Source organism: Mya arenaria, chromosome 13 (genome assembly GCF_026914265.1).
Source record: "Mya arenaria isolate MELC-2E11 chromosome 13, ASM2691426v1".
Taxonomy (NCBI): domain Eukaryota; kingdom Metazoa; phylum Mollusca; class Bivalvia; order Myida; family Myidae; genus Mya; species Mya arenaria.
Genome location: NC_069134.1, coordinates 7488486 through 7502662, shown reverse-complemented (window position 1 = coordinate 7502662; position 14177 = coordinate 7488486). Strand labels below are relative to the sequence as shown.

The window sequence follows — 14177 nt, the reverse complement described above, 5'->3', positions numbered from 1 at the left end:
CAGGCTAAAAATTCAAAACAGTGAAAAATATCAAATTGTTATTTCACTGTTTGAAACAGCAAAACATTATTATTTTTTCACTGATAAATCTCTACAAATATATAATACATATGTATAATGAATGTACGAAACAAAACATAAAAACGTAAAAGACAGGCATACATGTGCTTCTTTGTAAATGATATCTACAATGAATGGAACATTAATTCAATCAAAAGTGAATGTACATTTCAAATAATAATAACACATCTGATACAATAGTACACTTAAAAACTTAACTTTGACAGCAAAAGAGATTACACCTTTCTTTTGGTAAAGCAAAATTCAGGAAATTTTTGTGTAAGATTACTCTATGTATTTTAGAAAATCACCAGCAATGATGTATAAAACTAAGTTTTGCCTAAAACCAAACCAAACTACTTTGAAAACACACAAAAATTTCCTGAAGTGTGTACTTCCAAAGAAAAGATTGTAGAAAAGAATATTACATGCTGTGGAACAGATATAACTCGTTAGTGTGCAGACATTCAAGCTCAAGACTAAATCATTGTTCTAACAAGCAATGAGTATCCGAAACTGAAACTTGTTTAGACATTTTTCATATCCATTTTGAATCATGTTTTATATTTATAATCAATTCAGTTAAAACACAGAAACAAAATCTTTTCCAAATTTTTTTTTATCATGCTTGTCAGAAAGTGCACAACCAAAGAAGAATTTGCTCTAAAACTATATTGTGTGCTGTAAATATAAGTGCACTCTGTTTTTAATGCCTTACTAATTTTCACAGATTTTTAAAAATAATTCAGCAAACCTTCAACAGAAATACAATAGCTATGGCCAACAATAACACTACAAGTGGATCCATAGCTCCTCGGATTTCCACCATCAATCAACAGGCACAGCTTTATAATTATTAAGGCCACAGCTACGGACGTTATTACGCGTAGTCATAGGTGCTGTGTTACTGGTCACATTGTCCTTAGGTCCATGCAAATATCATGAATAGCTTTTAAGTACTGGAAATGTTAGTTTTTGCATGACATTGGCGCCAACACCAAGGCTATAAAAATATCTTGGCTCCGTCTTTGAAAAATAGACAAGCGTTATAAGCAAATATTGATAGTGCTCGTCTAACTACTAAGGTGACATGTGCCTGCAGAAGTTTGCTTTTTTGTACAAGCGTTGCACTTATTTCAGTGGGAACTATACACAGTGCTTAAGTACCTTAGTCTTTCATCATTTGCTGGTGATTTCTTAATTATCTATCTTCACTACAATAGACAATGAGAGTAAACTATAGCAATTCATCAAATATGCTAAACATTTCAAAACGTAAAACTCTCAATTAAAAACAATTGTCAAGAAAAGAACTGTTAATTTATTAGCAAAATATGTACAGGCAAGAAAGCAAACGAGCCAAACTTTATGAAAAATGTTTTAAACTAAGTTTATGCTCACAAAAAATAAAGCCAATACAGCATAACAGTCTACACTAAAATATATTACAAGGTACAACAATATTATATTACAACACTGAAAATAACTTACACATTAAACATGCCACATGCAATATTGAAAGCTGCCAACATCTTTGAAGTTTGGAAAATCTCCAATGTAGACCTTACTTCTATGTTTTGCTCATCCTTCAATTCTGGTATACCAAGGTAACCATGGTAGATATCAGAAACATTTTCTCCTCGAATTTTGACCATGCTGCAGTCATGAGTAAAGCTTTTTCCATGCCTATATATGTCTTTTCTTTGATGATAACTATTCACAAAGTATTTTTAAAATACATCAACTCTTTAAAAAAAATCCACCTGACTTCTAAGGTCATTTTAATCTGAAATAAGTCTTTACTTAAAAGATATTTAAGCAAAATATCAGTATGCCATGCAAAACTCAACCCAAACGTCAGTACACTGCATTGTACTATAGGCTTACTGTCATTCTCACCCTGGCCTACAGGCACATCATCAGATATGGGTTGGATTTCAGACGTTTCGTTTGCCAACATTGCCTCTTTTGTGGCTTCTTCTTCTACTATTGGCAGAGCTGGATGTAGCCCAGCTTTAATTAACATTGTTAACATGTTACATCCTCAGCAGATATTTCTATTCAATGTCAATTTGAAAATTTATATTAAGTAGTCAAAACAGTTTCACTTATTGATATTACTGTACTTTAGATATATGGTGATAATATGTTTATATTAGTCTTGGAATGCTATAAGCCACCCCAAAACACGCTTCTTACCAACAGCTGGCTTTCTTGCTCGTCCTATGAAACAACCCAACGCATTGACAAAATAAATAAAACGGAGACCTATTTGATGTGTACATCAATTTATTCACTACTGTTATCATGACAAAAGACTGAAAACTACATTTTTTTTTACATCACATGCATGGTAAGCAGATGTCAACGATAATCTGTTTTTCTCAGTTAAGCTAACCAATGGGTATTACTGAACATCTGCAATATTTTACACTGAGTAAAAGGATTTGCCACACGCATGCTTTTTTGATAGTTAACATGTGTTTCATGTTAATATTTGCGTCAATTCCAAGTTATGATCAACAAGAAACAATTTTGCATGACAAAGACGACTCCAAGTGTATGACGACAATGCCTCAAAGGTTTTTCCTTGAAAAAACACACGAATTGTTCATGATCATGGCCAATGACAGTTTAAAACCTAATATAAAAAATACACTTGTACATACTAAAACAAATAATTATACAATGATGGGAAACAGGTAGAAACATAACATTTTCTAACAATGCCATGCTTTCTGTTGCTTTCTGTTGATTACACCAATGTTGTATCAAAAATAAATGGCAATGCTTTTAGGTGTAGGAAAATATGTACAAAGATATTCAGTGTTGTCATACATGTACTACAATAGTCTTATAAGGCAATTTTGCTCAGACACTGGAGTTAAATTGCATAGAAAAACATCAGTAAAATGCTTTTTCTTTATCATTATAATAAATATGGGAGATACAAATAAACATTCATTTTAACTTAGTTACACTCTTCTGATATATATGGCGTTAAAATTGAAATTTCAGCAGTTATCCAGACAAATGAGATCTGTTCTATTGTGCGCTATCTTATATGATTGCATTGAAGGCATTGATGCAAGAATCAGCTCTTTCTAAGACAAAAATTGAAGCAAATGCCTAAACTGTCAATCTGTAAGAGTGCAGCTATAAATTCTGAGAAAAATTATACATAGTTTGAAACCCAACAACAAAACAATGGCACATGATTGTGTTCCTACTGGTTTCAAATTCAAGATCAACAATCATAACAGCAGATATCAACGACTGAGTATCACATAGTGAGTATTATCACAGCATAGCTCAAACTTTGCAGAATAATGGGCATAAACAAATAAATTAAAACATTAAATTAACAATTTGATCAACAACATTGTTGTTATCTTTTAAGAGTGAACTATTTTTATGATGTGCAAATAATATTTAAAAATATGTCAAGTACAGTTTAATCAGTTGTCTTTAATCTTGTAAGGAAAACTGCAGATCATTAGAGTATCAGTGAAACTTCCAGAGCAATACAGATGTGACAATTAACAACCATTTAACATTTTTAACTTTAACAATGTTCTAAATTATCAGCACCTTATGTTTATCAAATTATCCTGTTGTTATAAATTACTGTTGGTATAAAACCTGATGCTAACTGTCTGTGCCTAGTTTATCTGACAATACAGACATGTGATTAAAAACTGTTCTGTAAAGAATAACTACTTAAAAAATATATAAATCACATACATATCTGGATGACAGAGTTTATAAAAAGCAAGGCATGCATGCAAAAGTGAGTGTAAATACAATACAAATGTTAAAGACAAAGTACAATATCCTTGAAGGCTATGTGTGTTAGATCATGTAAGACAAACTATTAAGATCACAATGCAATGGTATGATTCATCAACAAGTGAAAAATCAACCAAAAATCAAACCAATTCTGTACATTTTAACCATTTACTTAGTTTTTTTATCTTGACCATTGTCAAATCTTATCAGAATGAGCACACACCTCTTGTTAATGTTATATTCTCTAACTGAGACACACACATACTGTAAATGGTTTGTTAAATGGGCAGTAAATCACAGCTAGACAGGGGAGTTAACTTGTGAGTGTTCCGAGCTAGACAGGGGTCACCTACCCTTGACCATGAGGGCACGTTCGATATGCCTGTCCTCCATACCGGTGTCCAGCCACCTGCGAATGATACACAATGTTAGAGTAGGGTGTGTCATTTTGTATGAGGGTGGTTTAATTCATACACATTATCATCACACTCCAATATACAAACAATACAACAGACCTGAATTCAGACAATTTATTGCATTTTTTAAGTGTTCAGATTTCAATTTCAATAATAAAAGTTAAGAAATCTTATTGCCTAGAACAGTAACACGTTTCATGACCTTTTAAAACTTAATTACTGAAGGACTTACAGATACCACTACATGACTAAAGTAATGTATATATTTTGATACACATAGTAATCTTACCGTCGGTATTATAACTTCACAACAAAGATTGGATAAGGAGCACAATATAAGGAATCATAATGCAACAGAATTACACACCTGTTACATGGGAAGACAAACTCGTCAGGTGAGTGTTCGTCCTCCTTGATTGTGACCTGTTCCAGGTACCAGCCCTCACCAGCGCCTGTACCATCATGCCCAATCACGCAGCGCTGTAATGCACCCAGTGACACCGCCTCCACGAAGAACACATCCACCTGCACATGATAGAAAGTTAACAGTTATTCATGTTTTGACTGTAAATGTTGTTTTACATACACCTACCACTGAGCTGTATGTGAGTACCACAAACATATCCTTTTTCCCTCTTTCTCAGTTGGTCAAAAAGTATCACTCAACAAATATTCAAGGAAGGATTATAGGACTTGCTAGTCTTATTCCCATTGGCATGATTGACATTTGAGCTGTGCCTCTTGAATTATTTTTGACTTATGGCAAAATGGTAAAGGTTTGGCACATTGCCTTGGATGACAAATAATGCTAAGACAATATCTTCATTTTTTTTTCGAAAAAGATGAGATATAAACAATTGATTCTAATGGAAATCCTAGTTTAAAAATCCTTACATCTAATCAATAGTTAATTTATTGCATGTTGCAGTTGCTATCTATGTCTGGAATACCTGTCCAGTGCGAAACTTCATGTTGTTGTTAGAATGTAGAAGGTAGCGTTTTCCCCAATCCCCAAACTCGCCATGAGCTGTAATGTACACTGGGGCATCAGTCTCCGCCCCCATCTCCTTTCCTGTGGTCACCGTTACCACATAGTGGCGCACTGAAATAGGGTACCAAGAGCACTTGGTCAAAGAAACTATGACAAAAACTTCTTTAATATGAACACTTTTTTGAGTTTCTCTAAACCATAAAAAATCAACTAAATAGATTCTGGAAGAGCAGCACAAAATAAATATTTTGTTTTTCAATCTGCCAGCCGCTAACACTCTAACCATCAATACAATAATATGTCTATACAAAACTTACAATTATAAATAGTAATTGCCTAGTTCAATATCCCCCTACTTACACGGCAGGCTTGACTCTCCAGGCCTTTGTACGGCCATTTCGCGCATGACTTCCCCGTCATCCTCCTCCCTGAAGAGCCAGCGGTTAATACCAAACTTGAGGGTCTCCTCGGTGTTAAGATCCTGCATGCGCACCTCCTTCACCTGCCACTGTGGGTTCCGCGTGGAGATCTTCGCTATCAGCTCCAGGCGAATCTTGAACATCTTACCTATCTTCAGTAGATTTGCCTGTGTAAACAGAGAGACATACAGTCAGGGTCTGAGAATGTTGATTGTTTACCATGGTTCCTTTGTCTATGTAAGTAACAGATGCTTGTCATCCAAATCATGAATGACAGTAACATTCTTTTCAACAGTGCAGGTCGGTGTGATAATTTTTGTCTTAGTTTTTTTTAAACGTTTTATGCAAAGTAATAAACATTTCAATTTAAGTCAAAGACAAATAATTATCATTTTGTTTGATAGTATGGGACAGTCTGATGTCAAACATGAGAGAGAAGGATAAGGATAAAAATAAGCATACATTGTATAAACTATTTGTTTGAATCACAATACGGGATGAAAATATTGCGATGTGTTATTTCAGGCTACCTGTATACCTGTCCCTTATTGCAAGTGGATTTTTGTGTTTTTAAGATGTCCCTGGTAAGGATAGCTGAAAGAATTTACTGACTAATGTTTTCTTTCATGTTTTTTAACCTGTCCAAACGTGACGAACAAAACCTACAATTCTAAGATCTCTGTACAACAGCAACACTTCATCCAAAGAATACATAAAAAATGTCTTATATATGAAAACCATGATACAACGACAATGAAATTACCAGTACTGTACTTATACCAAACAAACATAGAAGCACAGCAAATGTCTATATCCGTAATACTTGGATTCTTGACATAAATTATAACATGTACCTTGGACTTACAAGAACACATTTGGCATACACAATTGAAGCATTATTTAAATCAAAATCTGTAAACAGACATCACAATCATAGCAAAACACATACATTTTACAAAATATAAAATAAACAATCATCTCCCACCAATGCACCAGTGTTATTTGAAGTATAAGAACATTTTAGTTATCAAAAAAACTGACATGTTAATCTAAATATGAGAAAGGGAGGGTAAAAAATTCAACAGGAGTAGCTACGCAATTATCTAACTGGAGAACATGTGTACAATTAATAATCAGGTGTGCTTTTAAGTCAAGGAATACCTGAAATATGATGAAAAAGATAAATATAACAGAACAAATATTAGCCACAGCAGCTAGGAAACTTTAGCAAATAAAATACAAAGCAACGTTACCTTTGCATACAAACTCTCCTTCAATAAAATAAAGAAAAATTCTGTCAACAACTTCTAACTAAAACTTCATTACATCAAAGACAAACTGGTGATAAGTATATAATTACAACATTGCTTGCTTGTGTCTATAAGCACAAATAACGAGACACCTTTGCTGTTTTTCCAAATTAGGCATAATTTCTTCAACTAGGTAACCCAAAAGCTGGTATCTTTTTTTAATCTTCTGTAATTTCCAAAATTAAGTAAGTTTTATAGCAATCTCAAAATTAAAAATATGTTGTGTTGTCTACTTACATAAACACCAAAAACATTCCAAATTTCATTTTTGTTTCTGATACAGTTATCCAGTCCCAGATTATGCTCCCTTACTACTCACCCTGAACTCATCCTCATTTCCCTCCTGGAAGATCTTCCTGCCTGGAGGAGCGCCCAACACAATTGGTCCACTGTTCCCCTTGTCGCCATAGGCAACCAGGGCCACGTCTCCATCCACCAGTTCTGACAATGAGCTCACATGGATACTCCAATCTCCGTCTGTCAAGGGAATTATATGAACTTTGATTGTGGAAATTTATTCACAGGCCCTATATTGTCTAAATTTATGGTGACAAAACAAGTTAAAAATGTTCCAAAAGAGCGTTTGTTTTGGAGACAAAAGTCAATCAGTAACCATAGTGAATTTGTGTACAAGCATCAGTTGGATTTCAATACCTATGATTCACAATCATTTCCAAATACAACAATTTACAATAATAGGGAATGAAAACTATTTTTTTAATGTTTGATTACAACACACTTCAATTCCAAACTTCACTTCACATCAAGACCTAACGAAACAGCGCATATTTTAAACCATATTTCAACACATACATAACACACAAAAAAACAAACAGGAAAAAGGTAAATGCTAACAAAAGGATAATAAGAACACTACTGCAGCCATGGTATATTTATGCTAGTTCACACATCTAAATTACCGTAAATGACTGGGTATTAGACGCACTTTTTTTCCTCAGATTTTGATGCAAAAAAATGCCTGCGTGTAATACCCAGTAACAATTTTTTGAACTTTTTTTCTGAGGTCAATTTCAAGCCGAGAGTTTGTTTAGATTTATGTAGAAAGGGATGTTACTCGCGTCATATTGATCGAGTATATACGGGTTAAAACGGCAGTTGAAGATCGGGATACGGTATGTCGTAAGACGTTTATAATTTCAACAAAAATATTTTTCGATTAAAGTTACCGTAATTCACCTAAGAGTTCGGACACTCTAAATATTTGGACACCCATAATTATTTCCCAAAATAATTAATTTTGCGTACCTTATTTTCGGACACCCAAAGGACATCAATCATAACTTTCATAGTTACCAAGTTTCACAGACGAAGATTATTGATTTTTATCTTTACACTGCCTGGCTAAATTACCTAACCGTATACACCACTGTGACAATTTAATTAGTTACTACCCATCCTAAACGATTTATTGCCTGTTGAAAAGGAAGTGTGATATATTTATTTGAGGATTAAAAAAATAACAAGGGCAATCAAGGGATTAAGAAAACATCGACATGGCATGTTTGTAAAACGATCTGCCAATAAGCTTTCAAACTTGTACCACACTTATAGACTATATGAAGCAATAATCGTACAGTTATACATTAATCCTGCATAGCAATGTCCATGCTCTCCACGAGATCCTCGTGGGCATAACTGTAAGTTATGTGACGTCACACAGTGTGACTCTTTGATCTGAAGCCGATAGAATGTGTTTATTCAGTTCAGTGCATGTATAAAATGGTGTTTTAATTAACTTCATGAAGGATTTACACTTATAGGCGTAATAAATAAGTTTATGACCATTGATTACTACATATAAATTAATAAGAGGTAAAAAGCAAACATGAAGAAAAAAGGCAGGTTAAACAAACATGTAAATAAAATGTAAAAATGATTATTTTCTATGTATTCGGAGAGCGAAAAAAATAATTAATTTATGGTGTCCGAACTCTTGTGAATTACGGTATTCAACATTATTTTGAATAATAAATTGAATTAAACAATAATCAAACTTACATATAAAAAAAGCAAAGTTGGGCACTGTCAAAATATTTTTTGTTTAACATAACATTTCATTCTTGACAGTATGGTTTTAAAGATAACCATCGCCATTTTCACGAAAAAAATAATTTTTATCACTGTCAACAAACATTACCATGGCTGAAAATGTCGGACGATTTTGACATTTTTTCTATGCGTCTTTTAACCCTTTAGCACATAGACAAGTGGCCAGATTACACCTCCCAGTCAATAGCCATCTTACTGATAAGCAGTCCTTATCTGCATAGGTACTTTTCTGGATATTTGAAAATGAGAAAATGAATACAGCAGTATGACCTTAAAATCAATGTTACTCCAAATAATTGTGTCCAAATCTTTTTTATGTGAATTCATTTTTTATAGATAATTAAATTATCTAATAAATGGTGTCAATGATGAAATATTAAATTATTTTATTTCAGCTGTGAATGTATTTTCTTTGAAATGTCATAATTGCATTAAATCAAAGGGTAATAAAATGCTGGGATCGATCTAATTTTTATTACCCCTATCATAAAAAGACCCATCTGGATTAAAAAGCCGACAAGTTATGTTCTTGTGTATTAATACACAGAAATATGTCAGGAATATCCGGTGTCATCCAGCTGAGAGATCCAGTCCAAGGTGTCTGTTTAACTTTATTACCCCCTCATAAAATTGTTTACAAAAAAAGAAAGCCGATAAATGATTTTCCGGTATGAATAAAAAGATCTAGATCAAACAAAACGCTTGCACATGACCTATTTTACAGCCAAAACTATGATGGACATTATATAAGCTTCACAGAAAATTTACCCATTATTTTCTCATTAACTAATTGTTTCTTTTGTTTGTAAACAAAATATTACCTTTAAGTAAATATAATCTCAATTGATTTTAATGGTAAACTGAACTGACGTAATATATTTAATGATTTACGCATCAATGAATTTGGGGGAAATTCCATACAGTACTTAGCTCGTGGTCTTATTACGTCACAATGGGATATCACACCTGCGATTGGGAGTATAAACACCTTCTCAATTTAGCAGACGATATTTTCAAGGGAAAATCAATACACAATAGGTTAAACTTTAATTTTATAAACATCCGGGATATTGTTTACAAAAAGAAAGATGCAAAATTGAAATATTGAAATGACCCTATTGAAATATGCGGGCCATGCGTTTACATCCAGTAATGGATACGGTCGGCCAAATGCGTATACATCTGGTAATGAGCTATGTCGGCCTATCTCGTATACATGCGCTAAAGGGTTAACCAAAAACATAGATTAAAAGTTTTTTTCTCGGATTTTTCACAGATTTTTTTCCCTGCGTCTAATACCCCCTATCGTCTTATACCCAGTCATTTACGGTATTTCATTGATTAAAAGAAAATATAAAAAAATAGAACCAACAAATAATCAATTAGAATAAATAAGACCTAACAAACAAAATAAGCAGTTTTATACAACTGGCTGCTGCAGTGTTTCATCAGGTTGACCATTTCTTCACAAACCATGTGAGTTATAAGGCAGGAAAAACAATGTCACTACAAAAACAAGTACAACAACAAACATGCTAGTAGAAAATACTGAAATGTGACACATGATTACTGTACATGAACTTGTTTGTGTCACAACACCGTCCAATGTTAACTTTATATGGCACTGGATGGCTTTGTTCTTAATCGCAAAATGACAAATTTCATTTATACTGACAATAAATACCCTTAACATCCATATGTGGCACCCACATTTTGATTAATGGTTCATAAGGAGCTGAAGTTTTTCAATATAATTGTTTACCACCTTCTGGTACAAAAGTAATTTAGTTCTCGTATGCATGAGTTCATCCAGCAATTAAGCACAAAATAAGCCATTATAACTCAAAGGATGTTGTCTGCCCAATGCATTATCACTAAATCATAGACAAAACACAAAATGCATTGAATGATACATGTATAAATTGAACCTACAGAATCCAGATTGAATTTGGGTTTACAAAATTATTATTAACTAAATTGTTCAAATCAGCCATAAATTGTTCAAATCAGCCAATGACAATTGGAAGTTGGAACAGTTATGTCATGTCTACTAACAGTGCGCACTTACATACTGTAAATCCTAACGTCTCAGCAGCTTTCATATAGGTTTTGAAAATAGCTGAGCATGAACAGATAGGTATTCGAAGGTTGGCGACCCCAATTAATAGATATAAAAAATTGCGAGCTTGGGCAAAACTCACAGTTTGCAATATTCAATTTTAACTTGCATTTTGTGAGTATGTGAGTCCAAATTCGAACCCTGCAATACATGGAATTATAAAACTAACAATTTTCTAGATAAGGTTTCTTTCTTTACATTTCCCTGCCGTTGTCTATATACCAGGGAGTATTTTTTCTCTAGCTCAAAGTTTATAGGAAGGTGAGGGTGTTAGAAATCACATTCAAACCAGGAGCATCTCAGGATTCCACAAGTACCTTCAACCTCCTCCACCTCCATTTCTACTGGCTCTTCCACTGTTTCATTTGGTTCAATTGATTCATTGGGTTCAATTGCATCTTTGGGTTCATTTATTTGTTCTTCAGACAAAGTGCTTTCTTTAGAAATGCTTTCTGTTATCTCTTCATGTACGGATTGCTCCTTTTCTTTAAACAAAAATAACCATACCATGTAAAAGAAATGCAGTAAAACCTTATTAAAGGTTCAGCACTAAACCATATGGACCTGATGGAATCCCTAGACAATAAATATGTTTCAAAAATGCTTCTAAACATACTTATGTAAAAGATTGACATTTATATGTGTAAGTATTTCCAAAAGATTAAAAAGTAATTTTGGTGCTTCAAAACATCATAAAATATTATGTGCTTTAATATATAGATTTGACAAGGTTCTTACATTCAATAACCTGAAAAGTGCATGATTAGTGAAATCATTAATGTTCTGTACATATGGGAACAATTCTATACATATATGTTTCTGAACTAAATTATATCTGCATGAACGTGAGTGTAAAAACTTAAATGACTTAAATCAAAAGCACATCATTCTACCCATAACCAACAGTTCACCAAATCTCAAAACTAAACTTCAACCAATAACAACACATATAAACCTCGTACTACACGCTTACAACAAAGAAACAAATTTCAAGGGAGATAATTTTTAGTAATTTGCGAAAGCAGGAACACTCATCTCCGTTCATGTATGTTTTAAAAAAAACATTCAAGAAGTACTGGTACATTTTCTAATTAATGTGCTCTTTTTCTCAAAATCTGCTAATTATTTCTCCTCCCTTTATAACCAGTCTAATGGATAAACAGTCAAAGCCGTTCCAAATCGTCCAACTTCTTTCAAGGAGCCAATAGGATATATATTTAAAAAATGTAGTTATTAATTCCTCTGCTCCAACTAACTCCCTTCCTTCAATCCAGCCTATGTACTATACAACCAAGTACTTACCAGCATACTGTTTGATGGCTGGGGCTGGTTCAGGTTCAGGGCTAGGTTCGGGCTCAGGCTCCGGGCTTAATGGCTTCCTTACACTCATCAGGGCCTGCTCCTCCACCTCCTTGGTACTCTGGACTTTCTTTATGCCCCCTGGAAATGGTAAGGCTATGTATGTAAGCCGTGTAAAGGGGCTTAAAGTATTGTATTCAGTCTCATACTAATCTTATAAAATTAAATAAAACAAGAGATTTTTGTCAAACATTATGCCCCCCTGGGCACCATGTTGTCAGGATTATTTAGACAATTGAATGAAATATCCATGGACGGAAATGACAGCTGATTTGTCATTGACATTGGATGCCTTTGAGGCAGTTTTAAGATTATGACCATTTTAAGTGTGAGGATATTAGGTACAGTTTTTAATCATGTTCAGATAATGATTGATATTTGCAGATAAAAATGTATCCTCTTTGCAGCATGGAATAAGTAAATAGGAGTAAATTTTAATGATGAATATGAGGTAAGACCATCATCTTTGACCTAAAAATCCATAAGAGTCATCAAGTGGACACCCAAAACCTAAATGTCAAAAATGAGGGTCATGGGTGCAGGCATTATCAAGTAATCACACAGACAAGCTTTTTGCGTTCAAGATCACTGTGACCTTTGACCCAATGACCCCTAAAATCAAAAGGGGTCATCTAAAGGTCAGGCCCAACCCCCAAGTCAAGTTGAGGGCCATGGGTGAAGGCATTGTCACGTTATCACACAAAGAATATTTTCGCATTCAAGGTCACTGTGACCTTGACCTTTGACCCGATGACTCCTAAAATCAATAGGGGACATTTACTGGTCAGGCCCAGCCTCAATGACAAGTTTGATGATCATAGGTTCAGGCATTGTTGAGATATCACTGGGAAAACATTTGTTAACTTTTTCGCATTGGGCACAGTGACCTTGAACTTTGGCCCGATGTCCCCAAAAATCAATAGGGGTCATCTACTAGTCAGGGTCAACCTTCATGTCAAGTCTGATGACCATAGGTCAATGAATTGTTTAGTTTGCCTTCAAGGTCACTGTGACCTTGACCTTTGATACAATGACCCTCAAAATCAATAGGGGTCATCTACCGATCAGGCCCAACCTCCAAGTCAAGTTTGAGGGCCATGGATGCAGGCATTGTAGAGTTATCACTAAGACAACCTTTTATCATTCAAGGTCACTGTGACCTTTACCTTTGGCCCTATGAACCCCAAAATCAATAGGGGTCATCTACTGGTCAGGTCCAATCTCCAAGTCAAGTTTTAGGGCCATGGGTGCAGACATTATTGAGTTATCACTCAGAAAAGCTTTAAAATCCTTTTACCATTCAAGGTCACTGTGACCTTGATCTTTGACCCAATGACCCTTATAACCAATGGTTGTCATCTACTGGTCATGTGAAGTTTGGTGACCATATGTCCAGGAATTGTTAAGTTATCACTCGGACAAACTTTGGTCTACCTACGGACCGACCGAGCGACAGACCTACCGACAGACCGACATGTGCAAAGCAATATACCCCTTTTCTTCAAAGGGGGGCATAAAAAGGTAGTTGTCTGTGCATTTTTATAAACAATAACATATTTCAGTATGTATCAAAAGAATGAAAAGCATTTTTGATTTCATCTTACTTAAAAGAAGCTACAGAAACTACTAGTCAATGCAATTTCA

General features: G+C 34.2%; 1 protein-coding gene across 7 annotated transcripts in view; it reads right to left on the bottom strand.

Moving 5' to 3' along the window:
• LOC128212967 (lipoxygenase homology domain-containing protein 1-like) overlaps nt 1-14177 on the bottom strand; it is a 79738-nt gene that overhangs the window by 50700 nt on the left and 14861 nt on the right. For 5 of the 7 annotated variants that reach the window (XM_052918389.1, XM_052918393.1, XM_052918392.1 and 2 more), the window contains 7 exons: nt 12477-12614; nt 7305-7462; nt 6929-6946; nt 5617-5842; nt 5216-5367; nt 4633-4790; nt 4203-4258 (listed from right to left, as the gene is read on the bottom strand). In XM_052918389.1, coding sequence (XP_052774349.1) covers nt 4203-4258; nt 4633-4790; nt 5216-5367; nt 5617-5842; nt 6929-6946; nt 7305-7462; nt 12477-12614 — 906 coding nt within the window. The remainder of the gene's footprint in view (nt 1-4202; nt 4259-4632; nt 4791-5215; nt 5368-5616; nt 5843-6928; nt 6947-7304; nt 7463-12476; nt 12615-14177) is intronic. The other 2 variants (XM_052918394.1, XM_052918395.1) reach the window with 1 other exon arrangement.